The 25,077-nt window shown below is 38.4% G+C and overlaps 1 protein-coding gene across 2 annotated transcripts in view; it reads right to left on the reverse strand.

Annotated features, from left to right (window-relative positions):
• Positions 1-25,077, reverse strand: part of FAM124A (family with sequence similarity 124 member A) — a 105,460-nt gene that overhangs the window by 29,033 nt on the left and 51,350 nt on the right. The window contains exon 4 of one of the 2 annotated variants that reach the window (XM_047723338.1): positions 10,449-10,520. The exons of the other annotated variant lie outside the window; for it this stretch is intronic. Coding sequence (XP_047579294.1) covers positions 10,449-10,520 — 72 coding nt within the window. The remainder of the gene's footprint in view (positions 1-10,448; positions 10,521-25,077) is intronic. 2 annotated transcript variants of the gene reach the window in all.

Consider the following 25,077-nt stretch of genomic DNA (forward strand, 5'->3'; position numbering starts at 1 on the left):
TATAGCATAGAAGCAGCAGTTTGAAAAACACCTGGGGTATACGAGAGTGAGAGTCATTTACTAATTTCAGAGGCTGTCCTGGAGGGCCAGAGATCACTGGGAGATTCTTCCAGAAACAACGGAGCTGGAAGGTGCCCTTTTCCCCCTCCGCCCCCTCCCCAGACATAAACAAATGGCCACCTGCAGGAACCAGTGTGGCACTAACACTTGCCACCTAACTTGCTAACACCACACTTCCTTCTTTACTTCAATGGATCTGCCTGCTCTAGACAGGCCTGCTTCAGTCCCAGTGCTGCAGGTTTCCCTCCCTGAGACCAGTGCAAACCTTCCTAACACTGTGTATCCTTCCATTGCACATGCTGAAGATTTGTCCTCTTCCATAGACTCCTGGTTGGAGTCTATCCACAGCAGTGCTGCAGGCTAAGCTACTTAGCAAGCCTGAAAGCAGTCCTGATAGAGGCTAGCACCACTCCCAAGTCACTCTTACCCCAGGGAGAGGGAAAGATTATCACACACATCAGCCAGATTGTGGCTCCAGCAGTGGGTGGAAGGGCAGATAGCTGGTCTGACGATAGGCCCCACTCACCAACAAAAGCTTCTCAAGGGACATCACAAGGAAAGCACCCTGCAGTTTGGTGCTGCTGCATTTCTGGCAAATGCCTGGTCTGACTTGTCAAAGCCCGGCCTGGCCTACTAACACAGGGACCAACCCCTGCCCCAACAGGCAAAGAGAGTCATTACAGATGACTGAAGATTAAAATAACTCAGCTGCAAGAGGAGGGCACATGCAACACACAGAAGGGAGAGCCCTGAAGCACCACGTTCTAGGGAACAAAGGACATTGCACCACAGGGCAACACAGGACCACCACAGGCCACTACTTTCAGGAGTAGGAGTTGTAGCTCACTTACTAATACACAGAAACAGACACAGAGTCAGACAAAATGAGACACAGAAATATGTCCCAAATGAAAGAAAACAAAATCATAGCAAGAGACCTAAATAAAATGAAGCTAAGTAATATGCCTGACAGAGAATTTAAGGTAATGATCATAAAGATACTCACTGGACTTGAGAAAAGGGGAGGACATCAGTTTATGTCTTTAACAAAGACATAAAAAAACACATTAGATGGGATAAATAGACTAAAGGAAGAAGGAGAATGAATCAGTGACCCGGAGGACAGAGTATCTGAAAGTCACCAAGCTGAGCAGATGACAGAAAAAAAAGAAGTTAAAGGAATTCATGACCACTAAACCAGTCCTACAAAAAATGTTAAAGGGAAAAAAAAATGTTAAAGGGAACTGTTTGAGTGAAAGCAAAGACCATAAATAAGAGTAAGAAAAGCAGGAAGAACACAATCAGTAAAAATAAGTATATCATAAAAAGTGAGTCAAGGGACTCACAAAATAAAAAGATGTAAAGTATGATACCATATATCTATAAGGGAGTGGGGTGGGGGAGAGAGGTAAAGAATGGGTTGAAATTTAAACCACCATCAACTTCTGCTATATGCAGATGATGTTATATACAAACATAATGGTAACCACAAATTAAAAACCAGTAATAGCTATGCAAAAAATAAAGAGAAAGTAATCCAAATATGTCAATAAAAAGCCAACTGATCATGAGAGAGGACAGAAAGGTAAGAAAGGAACAAAGAACTACAAAATCAATCATAAAACAAGTAACAAAATGCTAATAAATACATAGCTATCAGTAATTACTTTCAATGTAAATGGACCAAACATGCTAATCAAAAGACATAGGGTGACAGAATGGATTAAAAACAAAACAAAACAAGACTCCTCTGTATGTTGCCTGCAAGAGACTCATTTCAGACCTAAAAAGACACCTGCAGATTGAAAGTGAGGTGATGAATAGGCATTTATCTTGCAAACGGATGTGAAAAGAAAGCCAGGGTATCAATACTTATATTGAACAGAATAGACTGCCAAACAACGACTAACAAGAAACAAAGAAGGATATTATCATAAAAGGAACAATCCAACAAGAAAATATGACAACTGTAAATATTTATGCACACAACATGGGAGCACCCAAAAACAAAGCAGTTAATAACAAACACAAAGGAAGTAATCCATGGTAATATGATAATAGTGGACTTTAACACCCCCTTATATCAATGGACAGATCATCTAAACAGAAAATCAACAAGGAAACAATGGCATTGAATGACACATTGGACCAGAGGGACATCATAGATATACTCAAAACATTCCATACCAAAACAGCAGAATACACATTCTTTCAAGTGCATATGAAATATTCTCTGAAACTAGATCACATGTTAGGCTACAAAATAAGTCTCAACAAATTAAAAAAGATTGAAGTCACACCATGTATTTTCTCTGACCACAAGGCTATGAAACTAGAAATCATCCACATGAAAAAATCTGAAAGTAACACAAATACATGGAATTTAAATAACATGCTGTTAAACATGAATGGGTCAACCAAGTACTCTAAGAAGAAATAAAAAAAATACATGGAAAAAAATGAAAATGAAAACACAATGGTCTAAAATCTTTGGGATGCAGCAAAAGCTATTTTAAATTTGTATATTATAGTAATACATGCCTACCTCAAGAAGTAAGAAAAATCTCAAATAAATAATCTAACTTTACACCTAAAGGAGCTAGAAAAAGAACAAAGAAAACTCAAAACCAATAGAAAGAAGGAAGTAAAAAAATTAGATACTGGTTGAGACCTGATTTGTGACCCAGGATATGATCTCTTCTGGAGAATGTTCCATGTACACTTGAGACGAATGTGCATCTGTTGCTTTAGGATGAAATGCTCTGAATATACCTGTGATGTCATCAGGTCCAGTGTGTCATTTAAAGCCCTTGTTTCCTTGTTTGATCTTCTGCTTAGATGATCTGTCCATTTCAGTGAGGGGGGTGTGTTAAAGTCCCCTAGTATTATTGTATTATTAGCAAGGTGTTTCTTTAAATTTCTTATTAATTTTTATTAATTATATTAATATTAATTATAATATCAAAATTATAATAAAATTAAAATTATAATATATTAATATTATAAATATTTATTATATTATGCCCAATTTATTAATTAGGCATAAATATTTGCAGTTTTTAGATCTTCTTGTTGGATAGCCCCTTTAATTATGATATACTGTTCCTCTTCATCTTTTATTACAGTCTTTGGCTTAATCTAATTTGTGTGATATAAGGATTGCTACCCCAGCTTTCTTTTGATGTCCATTAGCATGATAAATGGTTTTAAACCCCTTCCAGTCTGGAGGTGTTTTGGGGTCTAAAGTGAGTCTTTTATAGGCATCATATTGGTAGGTCTTGTTTTATCATCCAATCTGATACCCTATGTCTTTTGATTGGCCCATTTAATCCATTTACATTCAGAGTAATTATTGAAAGATATGAATTTAGGAACATGACAGGGATGTCCACCTCACCACTGTTGTTCAACATAGTATGAGAAGTATTTGTCTCAGCAATCAGATAACAAAAAGAAATAAAAGGCATCCCAATCAGCAAAGAAGTAGTCAAATTCTTACCTCTGACTCTTTGGAGATGACATGATACTCTGTGGAAAACCCAAAAGGCTCCACCCCAAAACTGCTAGAACTCATATAGGAATTCAGTGGCAGGGTATAAAATCAATGCACAGAAATCAGTTGCATTTCTATATGCTAACAATGAGATAAAAAAGAGAAATTAAGGAATCGATTCCATTTACAAATTCACCAAAAATCTCAAGATACCTAGGAATAAACCTAACCAAAGAGGTAAAGGGCCTGTACTCTGAAAACTATAGAATACATATGAAAGAAATTAAGGAAGATACAAAGAAATGGAAAAACATTTCATGCTCATGGATTTGAAGAACAAATATTGTTAAAATGTCTATGCTACCCAGAGCAATCTACACATTCAGTGCAATCCCTATCAGAATATCATCGACATTTTTCACAGAGCTGGAACAAATAATCCTAAATTTTGTAAGGAACCAGAAAAGACCAGTGATATAGCCAGAGGAATATTGAAAAAGAAAACCAAAGCTGGTGGCATCACAATTCTGGACTTCAAGCTCTATTGCAAAGGTGTAATCCTCAAGACAGTATGGTATTGGCACAAAAAAAACCAGACAGATCAATGGAACAGAATATGGACCCTCAACTCTATGTTCAACTAATCTTTGACAAAGCAGGAAAGAATATGCAATGGAAAAAAGACAGCCTCTTCAACAAATGGTGCTGGGAAAATTGGACAGCCACATATCCAGGAAAATGAAGAATGAAACTGTCGTAATTAGACTGGTGCCATCCAGCGAGAGGGGATGCCACTGATGGTGGCATCTAAAACCACTGCCAAAACCCAGGATTGAACCAGGGACCTTTAGATCTTCAGTCTAACACTCTCCCAACTGAGCTGCTTGTGGAAAGAACCTAGATGTCCATCAACAGATGAATGGATAAAGAAGATGTGGTATATGTGGTATAAATATATATATATGCAATGGAATACTATGCGGCCATCAAAAACCAAAATCTTGCCACTTGCAATGACGTGGATGGAACTAGAAAGTATTATGCTAAGAGAAATAACTCAATCAGAGAAAGACAATTATCATATTATCTCTTTAATATGAGGAATTTGAGAGACAGGGTGGGGGTTCGTGGGGGGAAGGGAGGGAAAAATGAAACAAGATGGGGGACCAGGGAGGGGGACAAACCATAAGAGACTCTTTTTTTTTTTTTAAGATTTTATTTATTTATTTGACAGAGAGAGATCACAAGTAGACGGAGAGGCAGGCAGAGAGAGAGAGAGAGAGAGAGAGAGAGAGAGGGAAGCAGGCTCCCTGCTGAGCAGAGAGCCCGATGAGGGACTCGATCCCAGGATCCCGAGATCATGACCTGAGCCGAAGGTAGCGGCTTAACCCACTGAGCCACCCAGGTGCCCCCATAAGAGATTCTTAATCTCAGGAAACAAACTGAGGGCTGCTGGAGGGTGGGGGGAGGGATAGGGTGGCTGGGTGATGGACATTGTAGGGGGTATGTGCTATGGTGAGTGCTGTGAATTGTGTAAGACTGATGATTCACAGACCTGTATCCCCGAAGCAAATACTACAATATATGTTAATTTAAAAAAAAAAGAAGAATGAAACTGGACCATTTTCTTACACCGTACACAAAAATAATCTCAAACTGGATGAAAGAACCAAATGTGAGCAGAAATCCATCAAAATCCTAAAGGAGAACACAGTCAGCAACCTCTTCAACCTAGGTTGCAGCAATTTCTTGCTAGATACGTCTCCAAAGGCAAGGAAAACAAAGGCAAAAATGAACTATTGGGATTTCATCAAGATAAAAAGCTTTTGCACGGCAAAGGAGACAATTGATAAAATTGAAAGACTCCCTACAGAATAGGGAAGATATTTGCAAATGTCTTATCAGATAAAGGGCCCATATCCAAAATCTATAAAGAACTTATCAAACTAAACACCCAAAAAACAAACAATCCAGTCAAGAAATTGGCAGAAGATATGAACAGACATTTCTCCAAAGAAGACATACAAATGGCCAACAGACACATGAAGAAAATGCTCCACATCACTTGGTGACAGGGAAATACAAATCAAAACCACAATGAGATACCATGTCACACCAGTCAGAATGGCTTAAATTAACAAGTCAGGAAACAACAGATGTTGGCGAGGATGTGGAGAAAGGGGCACCCTCCTACACTGCTGGTGAGAATGCAAGCAAGTACAGCCACTCTGGAAAACAGTATGGAGGTTCCTAAAAAAGTTAAAAATAGAGGTACCTTATGACCCAACATTTGCACTACTAGTATTTACCCAAAAGATACAAACATAGTGATGTGAAGGGGCACCTGCACCCTAATGTTCATAGCAGCAATGTCCACAATAGCCAAACTATGGAAAGAGCGGAGATGTCCATCGTCAGATGAATGGATAAAGAAGATGTGGGATATATATGTACACACACACACACACATACACACACAATGGAAGTTACTCATCCATCAAAAAAATGAAACCTTACCATTTGCAATAACATGGATAGAACTAGAGGATATTACGTTAAGCGAAATGAGTCAATCAGAGAAAGACAATTATCATATGATTTCACTCATATGTGGATATTAAGAAACAAAACAGGATAGGGATGCCTGGGTGGCTCAGCTGGTTAAATGATTGCCTTTGGCTCAGGTCATGGTCCCAGGATCCTGGGATTGAGTCCCGCATCGGGCTCCTTGCTCAGTGGGGAGCCTGCTTCTCCCTCTGCTTCTAAAGCTCTCCCTTCATGTGTTCTCTCTCTCTCTCTGATAAATAACTAACTAACTAAATAAAATATTTTGAAAAAAAGAAACAAAACAGGATCATAAGGGAAAGGAGGGAAAAATAAAGTAAGATGAAATCAGAGAAGGAGACACACCATAAGTAACTCTTAACTATAGGAAACACTGAGGGCTGCTGGAGAGAAGGTGAGCAGGGGAATTGGGCAACTGGGTGATGGACATTAAGGGAGGTATGTGATATAATGAGCACTGGGTGTTACATGCAATAGATAAATAACTGAACTCTACCGCTGAGACCAATGATACACTATATATTAACTAATTGAATTTAAATATGATTTAAAAAAATAAAAATATTAGAGTAGAAATAAATGAAATAGAAATTTTAAAAAATAGATAAATGAAACCAGGAGCTGGTTATTTGCAAAGATCAACAAAATTGATAAACCTTTAGCCAGACTTATCAGAGAGAGAGAGGGCATGCTCAAGCAAAATCAGAAATGAAAGACAAGAAATAATAACCAAAACCACAGATATACAAAGGATTATAAAAACTATATGCCAACATATTGGACAACCTAGAAAAAAATGGATAAACCCCTAAAAACATATAACCTCCTAAAACTGAATCAGGAAGAAAGATGAAATTTGAATTGATTGATACCAGCAAGGAGATTGAATCCATAATAAAAAAAAAAACTCCCAACCAACAAGAGTCCAGGAGCAGATGAATTCACAGGTGAATTCTACCAAACATTTAAAGAGGTCAAACTATTCCAAAAAATAGAAGAGGAAGGAAAACTACCAAGTTCATTCTATGAGGCCAGCATTACCCTGATATCAAACCCAGATAAAGACACTATAAAAAAGAACTATAGGTCAATATCTCTGATGAGCATAGATGCAAATATCCCCTAATATTAGCAAACTGAATCCAACAATACATTTAAGGGAATCATTCACAATGATCAAGAAGGATTTATTCCCAGGTTGCTTGGGTGGTTCAATATTTGCAAATCAATCAATGTGATATACCACATCAATAAGGAAAAATGTAAAGAACATATGATTGTTTCAAAAGACACAGAAAAAGCATTTGACAAAGTACAACATCCATTCATGATAAAAACCCTCAACAAAATAGATTTAAAGGGAACATACCTCAACATAATAAAGGCCATCTTGGAAAAATCCACAATTAACATTTTATTCAATGGTAGAAAACTGAGAACTTTCCCCCTTAAGATCAGGAACAAGACAAAGATGTTCACTCCTACCACTTTTATTAAACATAGTACTGGAAGTCCTAGGCACAGCAGTCAGACAAGAAACAGGAATAAAAGGCATCCAAATGGTAAGGAAGAAGTAAAACTTTCACTATTTTCAGATGAAATGATACTACATATAGAAAACCTAAAGGGCTTCACCAAAAAATTGCTAACACTGATGAATGAAGTCAGTAAGGTCAGGTCACAGGATACAAAATCAATGTATAGAAATCTGTTGCATTTTTATACACTAATAATGAAGCAGCAGAAAGAGAAATCAAGAAAACAATCCCATTTACATTGCATCAAAAAAAAAAAAATACCTAGGAATAAACTTAACCAAGGAGGTGAAACACTTGTACTCTGAAAACTATAGTACACTGATGAAAGAAATTGAAGATGACATAAATGGAAAGATATTCCATGCTCATGGATTGAAAGAATAAATATTGTTAAAATGTCCATACTACCCAAAGCAATCTGTAGATATAATGCAATCTCTATCAAAATACCAACAGCATTTTTCAGAGAACTAGAATAAACAACCTTAAAATTTGTATGGAACCACAAAAGATCCCGAAGAGCCAAAGTGGTCTTGAAAAAGAAAAACAAAGCTGGAAGTGTCACAATTCTCAATTTTGAGATACTACAAAGCTGTCATAATCAAAACAGCATGATACTAGCTCAAAAAGAGATACATAGAAAACAGAACAGAATAAAAAGCCTAGACCTAAACCCATGATTATATGGTCAATTAATCTTTGACAAAGGTGGCAAAAACATGCAATGGGAAAAAGTCTCTTCAACAAATGGTGTTAGGAAAACTTGACAGCTACATGCAAAAGACTGAAACTAGACCACTTAGTTACACTATGCACAAAAAAGAAACTCAAAATGGACTTAGGACCTAAATGTGACACCTGAATCCTTAAAAATCCTAGAAGAGAACACAGGCAGTAACTTCTTTGACATCGGCCAAAATAGCTACTTTCTAGATGTGTCTCCTAAGGCAAGAGAAACAAAAGCAAAATAAACGATTGGGATTACATCAAATAAAAAGCTCCCACACAGTGAAGGAAATCATCAACAAAACTAAAAGACAACCTACTCAATGGGAGAAGATATATGCAAATGATATATCTGATAAAGGGTTAGTATTCAAAACATATAAAGAACTTATACATCTCAACACCAAAAAAACCCAGATAATCCAATTTAAAAATGAGCAGAAGAAATGAACAGACATTTCTCCAAAGGAGATATCCAGATGGCCAACAGATACATGAAAAGATGCTCAACATCACTGATCATCAGGGAAATGCAAATCAGAACCACGAGATATCAGCTTACACCTGTCAGAATGGTTAACATCAACAACACAAGAGACAGCGAGTGTTGGTGCCACTTGCACTGTTGGTAGGAATGCAAACTGGGCACCACAGTGGAAAATCATATGGCGTTTCCTCAAAAAGTTAAAAATAGTATAATTGTATGATCCAGTAATCACACTTCTGGGTATTTACCTAGAGAATATGAAAACACTAATTCAAAAGGGTATATTCACCCTATGTTTCTTACAGCATTATTTACAATAGCCATATTATGGAAGCAGCCCAAATGTCCATCAAGAGATAAGTGGACACGGAAGAGGTGGCATCTGCATATAATGGAAGACTAATCAGACATAACAGAGAATGAAATATTACCATTTCTAACAACAGTGATGGATCTAGAGGTTATAATGCTAGCAGAAATAACTCAATCAGAGTAAATGAACACCTTATGATTTCACTCACATGTGGAATTTGAGAAACATAGTGAAGGAAACAGAAAAGAAAACAGACAACCTCCAACACAGACTCTTAACTATAGAGAACAAACTGATGGGTACCAGAAGGGAGGTGGGTAAAACAGGTGAAGGAGGTTAAGAGTACACTTACTGTGGTGAGCATGGAGGACAGTACAGAATTGTTGAATCACTATATTGTAAACCTGAAACTAAGATAACACTGTATGTTAACTATACTGGAATTTAAAAAAACCCCAAAACTCTCCTTTGTACTTTCTGTGAAATAAATGCTTACAACCTTTCAGCTCCCCCAAATCTAGGATTCTAAAAAACCATGGAAACCAAGACCCAGAATATTGGGCCTTATAGAATTTGCACCAAGGAAGCTAGTGGGAGAGTCAGAGCTAACACAAAGGAATATTCTTTTCTCTTTGTTTTATTCCCCTCACATATTAATAATCAGAACAGCATTCACTTTTTCCTCATTTTATACACCTATTTTGGCTAAAGTATACTGTGTCCTCTCAATTAACCTTTTTCTGGAAAATGATATGAACAATGGAAACCCTAAAGAATAACTTTCCACTGCCATCTTCCCCTCTCAATAATTTTTTACTTTGTTATCTGAAAATCTATGATAATAACAAAATGTGCTTTTTAGCCTTGAATCCTCATCAGTTCCTATCATTGCTGTGACTTACGTAAGTTTCTTCTTGAAGTATTATCTGTTAACTCACTTAAAACAGAACTACTGAATGCCTCCGTAATGCTTGTGCCAGAAACACAAGGCTGCCGACATCAGAAGAGATCAACTAACCGCTTCACAGAACAAAGACCAAGGCTGAACAACAGCTCCATCGAGTCCTCCCCAGAACACACAGACGTCATTGTCATTGTACATTCTAAAGCGCAAAGATGGACCTAATCTTTTCCATAAATCTTCCTCACTGGGGAAAAATGTTGATTGTTGAGATTACTCTTGGAATAACAATGCCTCCACTCAGCACACAGAATTTAGGACAGTACCTAAAAGTTTCATGGGTTAGTAATATGTCAAGAAATCACTATTATTTGAAAAGCAGCAGTACTCATTATGTCCTTAGGTACTCTTCTGGCTAGAATGGTGCGTGGGCTTTCCTGGGCGATGAAAAGTAAAAATATTAACTTAAAAAAAATCCTGTCTTTGGAGAGCTTACTGTTCAAGACACAGATGCAGAAACAGAAGGACCTAAAGATGGAACAACTTGATAGCTATGCAACAAATACATCAATTAAATAACCATTTTTACTGAAGATGAGATGGGATACAAGTATCTTCATATTTTGTAAATGATGAGTCATTTCAGGCTTGTGTTTTCAGAAATGGCAACAACCTGGCATGTATTCAGTTACAGGCTATTTGCCTGAAGAAGTACCAGCCACTTTAACCTGCTGAAATATCTGGGCTGGAGGACATATGGGGCTGGGGTCATTGCTCCAGGTTGGGCCCACCCTGGAGTTGCAAAGGACCATCAAGGGGATGGGCCAGAGCCCAATTTCTGTGAGATCTTGGGGAGCCCTAAGTAAACAGAACCTGTCCTAGAATGCCACAAGTGGAAGTGGGTCCCCAGAACTCTCTCATTGGTCCTAAACTCACCCCATTCAGTAGCTGGGTCCTTGGACTTTCTACAGTCTTGGGGACCAACCCCAGCTTCTCACTGGGATTAAACTAATTTTCTCACTGGGATTAAACTAATTTTCCAGTAGTTATTCACTTAAAATTCTAAAATTTCAATGTAGGTCTTATCTTCATTTGTGTACAGAAAAATAACCAAAACTACTTTTGAAAAATTAATATCCAATTAAAATCACAAATTTTAAACCCAATTTCTTATATTTACTGATTTGAGTTCAAATCCCAAATCTTATTCTAATCTATCAAATTTTAACAATTAACACTTATTTTTAAAGGAGCTCTTGTAGCTTAATTAAATAATTTCCTTTAACATCATAAACTGCATTTATACCTTTAATGTAATGATTTTCTAAGTTGTTCAGTGACTGCTGATTTGAATAAGAAAACCTTTAAAATGCTTTAAAAATTCTTATAAATCTGATCAATTAAACAAACACAATGAATATTAAATCCTCTTAAATCTTTCAATTTTATGAGTTTACTAAAACTTCATCCTATATTCCTCAAAACTTAAAATGCCAAATAAAAATCAATTCTAAACTACATTTTATTTTATTTTTTAAAGACTGATTTATTTTAGAGAAAGTGCACATGGGCATATGTGCATGGGAGGGGGCAGGGTAGGAGAGGAGAGAGGGAATCCCAAGCAGACTCCCTGCTGAACATGGAGCCAGACGCTGGGCTTGATCTCAAGACCCTGAGGTCATGACATGAGCTGAAATTAAGACTCAGATGCTTAACCAATGAGCCACTCAGGTGCCCCTCTAAGCTGCATTTTAAATTGGAATAATAAAGTTGATCTCTTATTCTAAGAGAACAAATTCTCTAAAACACAACTAATTCTTGAAATATAAAACATGAACAAATTATTTCTGAACCTAAAACAGAAATTTCAATATTATATGTTTTGTTTATTATTTATGTACATAATTCTACTTTTTTCTGGGATTAAAACATAAATAGCCTCTTTTTTTAAAAAAAAAAGATTTTATTTATTTATTTGACAGAGATCACAAGTAGTCAGAGAGGCAGGCAGAGAGAGAGAAGGAAGCAGGCTCCCTGCTGAGCAGAGATCCTGATGAGGGGCTCGATCCTAGGACCCTGGGATCATGACCTGAGCCGAAGGCAGAGGCTTTAATCCACTGAGCCACTCAGGTAGCCTCTTAAGGGATAACTATATTATTCCAAATAATTTGGGGTTGCTTTTCTAGCTGACTAAGGTTACACATGGATAGCTACTTGGTCAGGAGGTGTCCCAAAGGAGGGACAAGTAGGACCCTCTTTTATGGTTGCAATAACAGAGATTCCAGGACTTAAAGGGCCCATCTCCCCAGCTGAGTCAAATCATTATGCAAATCCTCTCCACTAACAGACTTCTGCAACCTTCTCTCAGATTGTGGCTAACTTCTATTACTGCTTCATTAGGTCTGTACGTCTTTGTTTCTCTGAGGATATTTAAATGTTATCCCACTGGATTCTACATTTTTCAAGGCTTTGCTGCCTCTACAGTCCTCTGATAACCAAATGTTCTTGGGTTCATGGAGTAGAAGGGCCAGTTGAGCCTGGAAGTCCCAGCTAGTTGAAATGTCCCTCGTGAAGCTGGTGTTAAAGGGATGACCCCAAAGCAGCTGGGAACTGAAGAGAGAAGTAGGATCAGAAAAGAAAGGTGCTAAGCTGTTCATAATTCAACTATCAACATCATAAAAACTTAAGGGGGTCATGGAAAGCAATGTGAGGTACTGACTTCCAGGGCCCTAAAACATGGCACCTTCTTGTGGCCATCTGTGGGCCCGGAGGCTTCGAGAGTCTGCCTCCTCCTGAGATCATGATTCTCCTCCCACTGCCTTGGTGGGTGACAGAGCCAAGAGTGAACACCTGACCTAAGGGAAAGGAAGCAAAACACTGGACTGAGCAACTGGATTTGCTCTTCTACAAAGACACACATTCTAGGGTGGTCACATCAACAGCGTAACAGGAGTCTGAAGTTATGTCTAATAGAAAAAATTATTAGTTTTGATCTTACCCCATTTATTCTGGTGAAAAGGACATTAAAGACCTTCTTTTTATAGCATTAGAGAAGGTTATAAAACTGTTTCTTTACTTAACAGTGACCAAGCTCTGGAAGCTTCCTCCATGATCTTGCTTACTATTTCTTTGTAACAGTTTTCATTGATCCTTTCTACAACCCTTTCAAAAGAGGGTCATCAAAATTGAATTTTTTCCTATAAGAGTGAAGGTATTACTTTTTCAGTTGTCAAGGACAGAAACTCATCTCTTACTTTTTAATAAAGAAAAATCTAAGCATACTGGAGACACAGCTGCAGAAGTGCAGTGAGTCACAGGAATTAGTGGAGCTTAGGATTCACACAGAGTAAGGACCATTCTCTTCTCTTCTCTAGCCTTTTCCCATAGGTCAGTACCATTCTTTTCTCTCATGGCAGTGTGGCTTTCTCCCTCTGGTGGAAAACAGTTGCTAGCTGCTCCCAAGCTTTACATGTTAGAGCTTCAGCCACCTGGAGGAAGACTAACTTTTCTTTCCCAACCAGTACTAATTCCCCCATACCAAAATGACATCAGTGCACAAGTAGTGTAAATACATCAACTACAGGGGGGAGGCAGGATTTGGTTATCCTATCATGGTGCTTTGGATGTGCCTATGTGAATGGGGGAGGAGGCTCTCAACAATGGAGTACTAGGAAGGGAATACCTTACTTGGCCACGATGTGGAGAGGACCAGTGCCAAACAGTAACAGGAGGACATCTTAACACCTTATACTTCTAATCATTACTTAGATGGTTCAACATTAGGCTTTTTCTTAAATAAATTACATTTCTCAATTACGTTGTTTGAATGTCTTTTGAATCGAAAGGGAGAACATTAAAAAAAATCTTGTTTATATTAAGGTTAGGTGACACACCACATTGGGATCAGACTAAAATGACATACAAACATACATTTTGAATTTTCAAAGTCATATACATATATTGTCAAGTACATATGGAAGATTCTCCAGGATAGGTCATATGTGAAGCCACAAGTCTTAATAAATTTAAGAAGTCTGAAATCATATTAACCATCTCTGACCACGATGATATGCAACTAAAAATCAATTACAAGAAGAAAATTGGAAAATTCACACATATATGGAGATTAAACAACATGGTATTGAACAACCAAAGGGTCAAGTAAGAAATCAAAAGAGTTAAAAAATTACCTGGAGAAAAATGAAAATGTAAATACAACATACGAAATTTATGGGATGTAGCAAAAGCTGTTCTAAGAGAGAACTTCATAAGAATAAATGCCTATATATCAAGAGACAAGAAAGATCTCAAATAAATAGCCTCACTTTACACCTCAGCGAAGTAGGAAAACAACAAACAAAACCCAAAGTCAGTAGAGGAAGAAAGTAACACAGATCAGAGCAGAAATACATGAAATAGAGACTAAAAAGACAATTAAGAAATCTATGAAACTAAGAGGTGTTATTTTTAAAATATTAATTCCAGTGCAGTTAATACATAATGTTATATTACTTTGGAGTGTACAGTACAGCAATTCAACAATAAGAGGTGGTTTTCTGAGAGAGAAACAAAATTGACAACCTTAGAGAGACCCACCAATAAAAAAAGAAGACTCAAATAAAATCAGAAATGAAAGCAATGTTAAAACTGATACCATAAAATAAAAAAGATCAAATGATATGGCAATAAAGTGCACAGGCTAGAAGAAACAGATAAATTCCCTAGAAACCTACAACCTACTAAGGCTAAATCATGAGGAAACAGAAAATCTGAACAGATCAATTACTAGGAAAGAGATTGAAGCAGTAATTAAAACCTTCCAATCAACAAAAAGTCCAGGACCAGATGGTGTCACTGGTAAAATCTACCAAACATTTATTTATGCCAATTCCTTCTCAAACTCTTCCAAAAAATAGAAGAGGAGGGAACACTTCCAGACATTTTATGAGTTCAGCATTGCCCTGATACCAGAACCAGACAAGGGTGCCAGAAGAAAAAGAAATTACAGGCTAATACCTCTGATGAACACAGATATAAAAATGCTCAACAATATATTAGCAAACTGAATTCATAAGATATTTAAAAGATCATACACTGTGTTCAAGTGGGATTTATTCTAGGATTATAATGGGTAAACATTAATCAATGCAACACACCATGTCAACAAAATGAGGAGAAAAACTCTCAACATACTCAGTATTGAGGGAATGTACCTCAGCATAATAGAGGCCATATGTGACAAGGCAACAGCTAACATCTTACCCAATGGTGAAAAACTGAAAGCTTTTTCTCTAAGATCAGGAACAAGACAAGAATGGCCTCTCTCACTACTTTAATTCAACATAGTATTGGAAATCCTAGTCAGAGTCATTAGATAAGAAAAAGATAAAAAGCATCTAAATAAAAAGGAAGAAGTAAAACTGTTCCCTATTTGCAGATGACATAATATTATATATAGAAAACCCTGAAGACTTCACCAAAAACTGTTAGAATAACTAAATTCAGTAAAGCTGCAAGATACAAAATGAACATATAAAACTTTGTTGCATTTATATACACAAATAGCTATCAGAGAAATTTTAAAAATCCCATTTACAATTGCATCAAAAATTAAAAGAAGATTAAATTAAAGCAAGGAAATGACAAACTTGTACACTGAAAATTATGACACTGATGAAAGAAATTGAAGATCACATAAATAAATGGAAAAAGTCCATGCTAGTGGATTAAAAGAATTAATATTATTAAATTGTTCATACTATCCAAGGTTATCTACAGACCCAATGCAATCCCTCTCAAAATTCCAAAGGTATTTTTCACAGAAATAGAATAAATGGTCCTAAAATTTGTATGGAAATACAAAAGACCCCCCAAAAGGTAAAGCAATCTTGAGAAAGAAGAATAAAGCTGGAGGCACCACATTTTCTGATTTCAAACTATATTACAAAGCTATAGTAATCAAGTAGTGGTATTGGCATAAAAACAGACACATGGATCAACTGAAACAGAATAGAGAGCCTGGAAATAAACACATGAATATATAGTCAATTAATTTATGACAAAGGAACAAAAAAAAGTGGGAAGATAGCCTCTTTAATAAATGATGTTGAGGGTTCGCCTTTCTCCACATTATCTCCAACACTCGTTTACTGCGTGTGGTGGGAATGCAAGTTGGTGCAGCCACTTTGGAAAACAGTGTGGAGATTCCTTAAGAAATTAAAAATACAGCTTCCCTATGACCCTGCAATTGCACTACTGGGTATTTACCCCAAAGATAAAGATGTAGTGAAAAGAAGGGCCATCTGTACCCCAATGTTCACAGCAGCAATGGCTACAGTTGTCAAACTGTGGAAAGAGCCAAGATGCCCTCCAATGGACGAAAATGGATAAAGAAGCTATGGTCCATATATACAATGGAATATTATGCCTCCATCAGAAAGGATGAATACCCAACTTTTGTATCAACATGGACGGGACTGGAGGAGATTATGCTGAGTGAAATAAATCAAGCAGAGAGAGTCAAATATCATAGAGATTCACTTACTTGTGGAGCATAAGGAATAACACGGAGGACACTGGGAGTTGGAGACGAGAAGTGAGTTGGAGGAGATCAGAGGTGGAGATGAACCATGAGAGACTGTGGACTCTGAGAAACAAACTGAGGGTTTTGGAGGGGGGTGGTGGGGGGTTGGGTGAGTCTGGTGGTGGGTATTAAGGAGTGCACCTATTGCATGGAGCACTGGGTGTGGTGTATAAACAATAAATCTTGGAACACTGAAACAATAAAATAAAATTACCAAAAAACCCCCCAAAATCTGTGACAACCATCTAAGCTAAAAAACAAACAAACAAACAAACAAACCAACAATCAAAAAGAGGACAGCTACATTCAAAACTGTCCCACTATCTTATACCACTCACAAAAATTAACCTTAAACAGAGCAAAGATTTAGATGTTAAGGTTTGAAATCATAAAACTCTTAGAAGAAAACGCAGGGAAAAAGATCTTTGACATTGTCTTAGTGATAATTTCTTGGGTAGGCACCAGAAGTACAGGCAACAAAAGCTAAAATAAACAAGCAGGCATACATAAAAATTAACCCCAAATAGATTAAAGACTTGAATGTAAGACCTGAAACTTAGAACTCTTAGAAGAAAACACCAGTAGTAAGCTCTTGACATCAGTCTTTGTGATGACTTTTTGGTTTTGACACCAAATACAAAAGTGACAAGGACAAAAATAAACAAGTAGGACTAAATCAAACTAAAAAGCTTCTGCACACAAAGGAAACCATCAACATAATAAAGGCATACCTACTGCATGGGAGAAAATATTTGTAAATCATTTATCTGATAAAATGTCTAAAATATATAAAAAACTTTACAACTCAATAGCAAAAAAACCAATCTGACTTAAAAGTGAGCAGAGGGTGCCTGGGTAGCTCAGTTGGTTAAGCAACTGCCTTCTGCTCAGGTCATGATCCTGGAGTCCCAGGAATCAGACTCCCCACTCAGCAGGATGTCTGCTTCTGCTTCTCCCTTTGACCCTCTCCCCTCTCATGGTCTCTCTCTCTCTCAAATAAATAAAGTCTTTAAAAAAAAATAAAAATTTAAAAAAAGTCTCAAAAAAAAAAAAAAAGTAAGCAGAGATCTAAATAGACATTTTTTCCCAAAGACATATTGGTGCGCCAACAGACATAATATGCTCAATATCATTTATCATCAGGGAAATGCAAATCAAAACCACAATGAACTGTCACCTTACACCAGTCAGAATGGCTCTTTTCAAAAAGACAAGAAATAACAAGTGTTAGTAAGAGAGGACATGGAGAAGAGGAAACCCTTGTACACTGTTGGTGGGAATATAGATTGGTACAGCATCTACAGTAAACAGTATGAAGGTTCCTCAAAAAGTTAAAAATAGAACTACCTAACCATCCAGCAATTCTTTCTGGGTAATTTATCTGAAGGAAACAAAAATACTAACTCAAATAAATACCTGCACTCCCATGTTCTTTGCAGCATTATTTATAATAGTCAAGACATGCACACAAAGTTTTTTATATATTTTAGACATTTTATCATTGCTTTGTTTAAGGTTAATTTTTGTGAGAAACAAACTAAGGGTTTTGGATGTTAGGAGGTACTTTGAGGGGAGAAATGGATTCATGATTTTTAAAACCTGTAAATCAAGGCTGATTCTATTTATCAAAACATTATTAAACCTTCAAAGCCTAAGAATTTTTAGTTGAAACTTTAGTCAAGCAGTATTCGTCCTCAGACATGCTAAGTTTCATTAGAATACAGACCAAAAACTTCTAGGTCTGTGTTGAGAGTAGTGGTGCTTCCATTCCTCACAGACATTTTTACAATGGCTATAACTGTACGGTTGTAAATCATTAATCTATGTTGCCCATAATAGGCCTCATCACCCTCTTTCTAGTTAAGTTGCCAAGTCCTGCCAGAAGCAAACTGCAGGTACTTACTATGCATTACTGAGCCCCATGAGCTCAGCTAGATTTGAGGTTGGACAAGAGGATGGTACTAATTAATGCACATTAAAATGCTGCTTTAGATATCTAGTTCAAGAGTAAAGAAGCACTGTATTTTGTTTTTTATTTTACCTAGTACATTATAGCTTTTATAAATTCTAAATACAAATCTTGCAATGTCTGTGCAGTGGGCTCTAATGAAAGGCCCCCCAAACTATCACCTAAAAATGGCTGAAAATATGTGTATGTTTCTCCAATGTTTATTACTTCTTTTCAAATATACAAAAAATGTTGAAGGAATAGTACAAGGGATACCCTACCTACAACAGTTATTTTGTGTTGTTTTCTTTATCTACATGTGTACGGATATATCCTCTATGTCTATATTTTATCCTTCAGTTGGTCTATATGTATATGCATATTTATGAGAATATATTTATGAGAATATGTATCTGTGGTAGAATCTATATATAGCTTTTTGCTGAATCCCCTGAAAGCAATTTGTGGCTCTCACAACATTTTACTCCTACATATTTCAGCCTGCATGGCCTAAGAATAATTTAGGCATATCCCATTTAGGTGGCTGAGATGAGCACATGTACATATGTACCAATAAAGCATCTTGAATTCTTGTCTCAGGCAGGAAGGTGCTTTGTTATAGTCTGGAGAGAAGCCCCGAAGTTGGAGGTCTTGGTAGTCACCAATTCAGCTACTGGAAGAGCCCCATCAATACCTGTGAACCCTTAGTGAGTGAGCCATTTGTTAGCTCTGTGGCCTGGGGCAAGTGGCTTACCAGCTCTGATGATGATAGTGCTGGTGGTGATAATGATAACAGTAGCCCAGCAAACACTCAGTAGACCTTACCATGTGCCAGGACTTACTTCTAGATCTTCTTCCTAGGAGGAGCATCACCAAGCTGGTGACTCAGCTTGTTCCTGCCTTTGCTCCCCTTCCTAAGAACTAACAACTATTCATGAACAAGACACCACTGAGAAAACCCTAGAACTGGGGAGGGGGGTAAGGCTGAAGCACCCCCTGTACCACAGAAACCAAGACAGATTGATTAGAAGAGTAAAAGAAGCAACTACACCTTGACCACATTGCCCTTCCCCCAGGACAGTGTAGCACCATGCAGAGAGGTCTCCCCTGAGCCTCCAGTGGGAAAAGAAAACTTTGGATGGACATCCAGCTCCCCTAGCATAGTGGGTTGCTTGTTGGGAGGCCCTACTCCTGTCTTACCTCATGAGGATCATGAGGGAATCTGTAAAGCTTGACTGGAAATCTGATTATGATGGAGAAGGTGGCAGGGGCTCGCAAACAATCAGCACTGAGATTCTGGCACACTGGGTTTCTACCTGCAGCATGTAAGTAGTAGTCCTAAACAACTTCGCTCATCTGCAGAGCCAAGATGGTGGCACAAGATGATCAGGGAACAAGAACACAGGTCTGCCTGATTCAGGACTTCAAATGAAAAGGTTTCACAGCTCTAGAGCCTGGTGAGTCCCCTCACACAGGCAGAGAGCTGAGTCATAGTCCTGTCCACTACCAAGAATAGCTCCTGGCCCTGCCTAACCAGGAAGTCAGGCTGGAACACCTTAAAGCCGCATAGTCCAGGAACACTTGAGTGGAGTTTGAAAGGCAGAACAAAGTCGGTGGCACCATTAGCCAGGGTACTTGAGGTGTGGGTTGACTTAAGTCAAGACCACAAAGAACCTTGACAGGCTTGGAGACAGTTCTCTTTTCTACCCAGGCAAAGGAGTTAATTCATTGTTCCATCCACTGGTGAGTATAGCTCCTAGCCCCACACAGCCAGAGAGCCTTCCAGAACACCTGGGAAGTTATATGAAGTTCTCTCTCCCGCTCTGTCTGGAAGAGGAGCTAATTCATAGCTTTGTTCACTGCCGAGGGTAACTTTGGGGCATGCCTGACAGGGAGGCCTGGTACTAGTCTGGCCCAGTAGCACTACAGCACACCCAGCCAATAGTTCTGCCTGTCTTCAGAGGCAAGCTGGTGACCCAGTCTAGACAGAGTTGGGTGCACAACCAGAGCAATCAGAGCTCTGGCTGAACAATCAGAGCAAGTCTGCCTGATTAGCTCTCCAAACAAGCATCTTATCAGCCTTGAGGTATGTGCTCCCAACCCCCTTACTCCTCTGGGACAGGGAAGCTAACCTATAGCCTTGCCCAGTGCTGAATACAGCCTCCAACTGTGCTAACCAGACACCTAATCAGAGCTCCTGGGAATCTCAGCAGTTCAGTCCACAGCCCTGATTACTGTGATATTTGAACAGAAAATCCAACTAGTGGCTCTGCATCCACAGAGTCAAGATGGTGACCCTATCTGTCCAGGGAGCTTAGCATGTAGGTCTGTGTGATTTCCCAAAGAACCTTGTCAGATCTGGGGATTGTTCTCCAGCCCCAACCATGAAGGGAAGGTAATTTATTGCTACATCCAAAGCAGGAAAGAATCTCTAACACCACTTGACTTGGAAACTTAACGAGACCTCCCAGGACTCTGTATGGCCCATTTTGCAATTCCTATTATAGAAGCACTGAGTGGAGAACCTAGCCAGTGGACCACCCATCTAAAGAGCTAGAATAGTGCCCTGTCGGGCCAGGGAACCTGGTGCATAGTTCATTCTAATTTGACCCCCCAAAAATGAGCCTTGGCAGTCTTGAGGCCCATTTAGGGCCCTGCCTTGGTAAAGAAACTAAATCATAGCCCCATCCACTGCTGAATGCAGTTTTCAGCCTACCTGACTAGGGGCACCAGAGCACATGAGAAGGTATATAGTCCACTCTACAGCCCAGCTTAGAGTGGCCCATGAATGAAGAGCAGAACACAGGGTTTTCCCCATTTGCAGAGCAAAACTGGTAGCCCTGTCTGGCCAGGATATTCGGTGCAAAGTCTATCCTGATTCAGTCCTCAAATAATGAGCAGTGCGGGCCTTGAAGCCTATTCTGCTACCCCACCAGAACAGGGAAGCGAATTCATAGCCCTGCTTATTGCAGAGTATATAACCACTCCCAACTATGTGGGAAGCCTGACCAGAGAATTCAGGTAATCATGGAGCCCATTCTACAACCTTCCTTGATCAGGGAGCCAAGAACAGTCCTATCCAGTGTTATCAGCCAGTGGCAGCTCTCCCTCCCCAACACCCATCATGACCTCAGAGCCTGTTCTGTGGCCTCATCCAAAAATAGACCCTGATAGCAAGTTCCACCTGCTATCTGTATATTATCAGATGACATGTTCTGACCCCGAGCTGAGCAGACTGGTGAAGGACTGCTTGCCATAGTGAACCTACAAAGTCTGGAAAAGGAAATAGCTTACTCAAATACACACACACTAATGTAAGGAATCAGGGATCATGAAAAATCAGATAAACATGACACCGCCTAAGGAAATTAATAAAGCTCCAATAACTGACTTAAAGAAATCCATGAACTATCAGACAAATAATTTAGAATATTCTTCCTAAAGATGTTTAATAAACTACAACACACAACTAACTGAAATTAGGAGAACAATTCATGAGCAAAAGGAGTTCAATAAAGAAATGGAAGCCATCATAAAAAATATATCAGCAAAATGTACAGAAATCCTAAAGCTAAAAACTACAATGACTGAACTGGAAAATTCAATAGAGAGCTTCTAAAGCAGACTCCACCATGCAGAAGAAAGAATCAATCATCTAGCAGATAGGACATTGGGAATTATCCAGTCACAGGAGCAAAAAGGAAAAAAAAAAAGAATGAAAAACAGAGAAGAAAGCCTAGAGAATGTATGTGACACAATCAAAAGCAACAATATCCACATTATGGGAATTCCAGAAGAGAAAGAGAAAAGGACAGAAAGTAGATTTAAAGCAGTAATGGCTAGAAACTTCCCAAACCTGTGCAGAGAAATGGACATCCAGAAACATGAAGCCCAAAAGACCCCATATAGGATGAACCAACACAGGATGATACCACCACACATTATAATTAAAATTTCAAAAGTTGAAGACAAAGAATTCTGAAAGCAGCAAGAGAGAAGAGACAAGTTTCACGCAAGGTCACTCCCATCATACTATCAGCAGGTTGCTCAACAGAAACTTTTTAGGACTTCTCAGGCCCAGTTAATACGATGATATATACAAAATATTAAAAGAAAATCTCTCGGAGGAGGGGCAGAAAAAAGTGTTTGACAAGATATATCATCTGTTCCTGACTAAAATGCTTCAAAGTATAGGGATAGAGGGAACATTCCTCAACTTCATAAAATCTATGAAAAACCCACAGTGAATATCATTCTCAATGGGGAAAAGCTGACAGCCTTCCCTTTGAGATCAGGAACATGTCAAGGATGCCCAGTCTCACCACAGTTGTTCGACATAGTACTAGAAGTCCTAGCAACAGCAATCAGACAACAAAAGAAATAAAATGTATTCAAATTGGCATTGAAGAAGTCAAAATCTCTCCCTTTGCAAATGACATGATACTTTATCTGGAAAACCCAAGAGACTCACCCCCAAACTACTAGAACTCAGCAATTCAGTAATGTGGCAGGATACAAAATCAATGTACAGAAATCAGTTGCTTTCTTATACAATAACAAAGAAAATACAGAAAGGGAAGTCAGAGAATTGATTCCATTTACTATAGCACCAAGAACGATAAGATACCTGGAATAAACCTAACCAAAGAGGTAAAGGATCTGTACTCAAGGAACTACAGAACACTCATGAAAGAAATTGAAGACACAAAAAGATGGAAAAGCATTCCACGTTCATGGATCGGAAGAATAAACAGTGTTAAAATGTCTATACTGCCTAGAGCAATCTACACTTTCAATGCCATCCTGATCAAAATTCCACCAGCATTTTTCAAAGTGCTAGAACAAACAATGCTAAAATTTGTATGGAACCAGAAGAGATCCCAAATTGCTAAGGAAATGTTGAAAAAGAAAAAGAAAACTGGGGCATCATGTTGCCTGATTTCAAGCTTTACCACAAAGCTGTGATCACCAAGACAGCATGGTACTGGCACAAAAACAGACTTATAGACCAATGGAACAGATTAGAGAGCCCATATATGGAACCATAACTCTATGGTCATATAATCTTTGACAAAGCAGAAAAAAATATCCAGTGGAAAAAAGACAGTCTCTTCAATGAATGGTGCTGGGAAAATTGGACAGCTATGTGTAGAAGAATGAAACTTGACTATTCTCTTACACCATACACAAAGATAAACTCGAAATGGATAAAAGACCTCAACGTGAGGCAGGAATCTATCAAAATCCTAGAGGATAACATAGGCAATAACCTCTTCGACATCATCCAGAGCAACTTCTTTCAAGACATGTCTCCAAAGGCAAAAGAAACAAAAGTGAAAATGAACTTTTGGGACTTTGTCAAGATCAAAAGCTTCTGCACAGCAAAGGAAACAGTCAACAAAACAAAGAGGCAACCCACAGAATGAAGAAGATATTCGCAAATGACACTACAGACAAAGGACTGATATCCAAGATCTATAAACAACTCCTCAAACTCAACACTCAAAAACAGATAATCATGTCAAAAAATGGGCAGAAGACATGAATAGACACTTCTCCAAAGAAGACATACAAATGGCTAACAGACACATGAAAAAATATTCATCATCATTTGCCATCAGGGAATCAAATCAAAACCACATTGAGATACCACCTTATACCAGTTAGAATGGGCAAAATTAACAAGACAGTAAACAACAAGTGTTGGAGAGGATGTGGAGAAAGGGGAACCCTCTTACACTATTGGTGGGAATGGAAGTTGGTGCAGCCACTTTGGAAAACAGTGTGGAGATTCCTTAAGAAATTTAAAATAAAGCTACCCTATGACCCTGCAATTGGTATTTATCCCAAAGATACAGACATAGTGAAAAGAAGAGCCATCTGTATACCAACGTTTATAGCAGCAATGGTCAGAGTTGCCACACTGTGGAAAGAGCCAAGATGCCCTTCAACAGACGAATGGATGAAGAAGATATGGTCCATATATATGATGGAGTATTATGTCTCCACCAGAAAGGAAGAATACCCAACTTTTGTATCAACATGGATGGGACTGGAGGAGATTATGCTGAGTAATTAAGTCAAGCAGAGAGAGTCAATTATATGGTTTCACTTACTTGTGGAGCATAAGGAATAACATGGAGGACACTGGGAGAAGGAGAGGGGAAGTGAGTTGGGGGAAATGGGAGGGGGACACAAACCACGAGAGACTGTGGACTCTGAGAAACAAACTGAGGGTTTTGAGAGGGAAGTGGGTGAGGTGTTGGGTGAGCCTGGTGGTGGGTATTAAGGAGGGTACCTATTGCATGGAGCACTGGGTGTGGTGCATAAACAATGAATCTTGGAACCCTGAAAAAAACAAAAAATAAAATAAAATAAAAAGAGGGGCACCTGAGTGGCTCAGTGGGTTAAAGCCTCTGCCTTTGGATCAGGTCATGATCCCAGGGCCCTGGGATGGAGCCCC

Source organism: Lutra lutra, chromosome 3 (assembly GCF_902655055.1).
Source record: "Lutra lutra chromosome 3, mLutLut1.2, whole genome shotgun sequence".
NCBI lineage: Eukaryota > Metazoa > Chordata > Mammalia > Carnivora > Mustelidae > Lutra > Lutra lutra.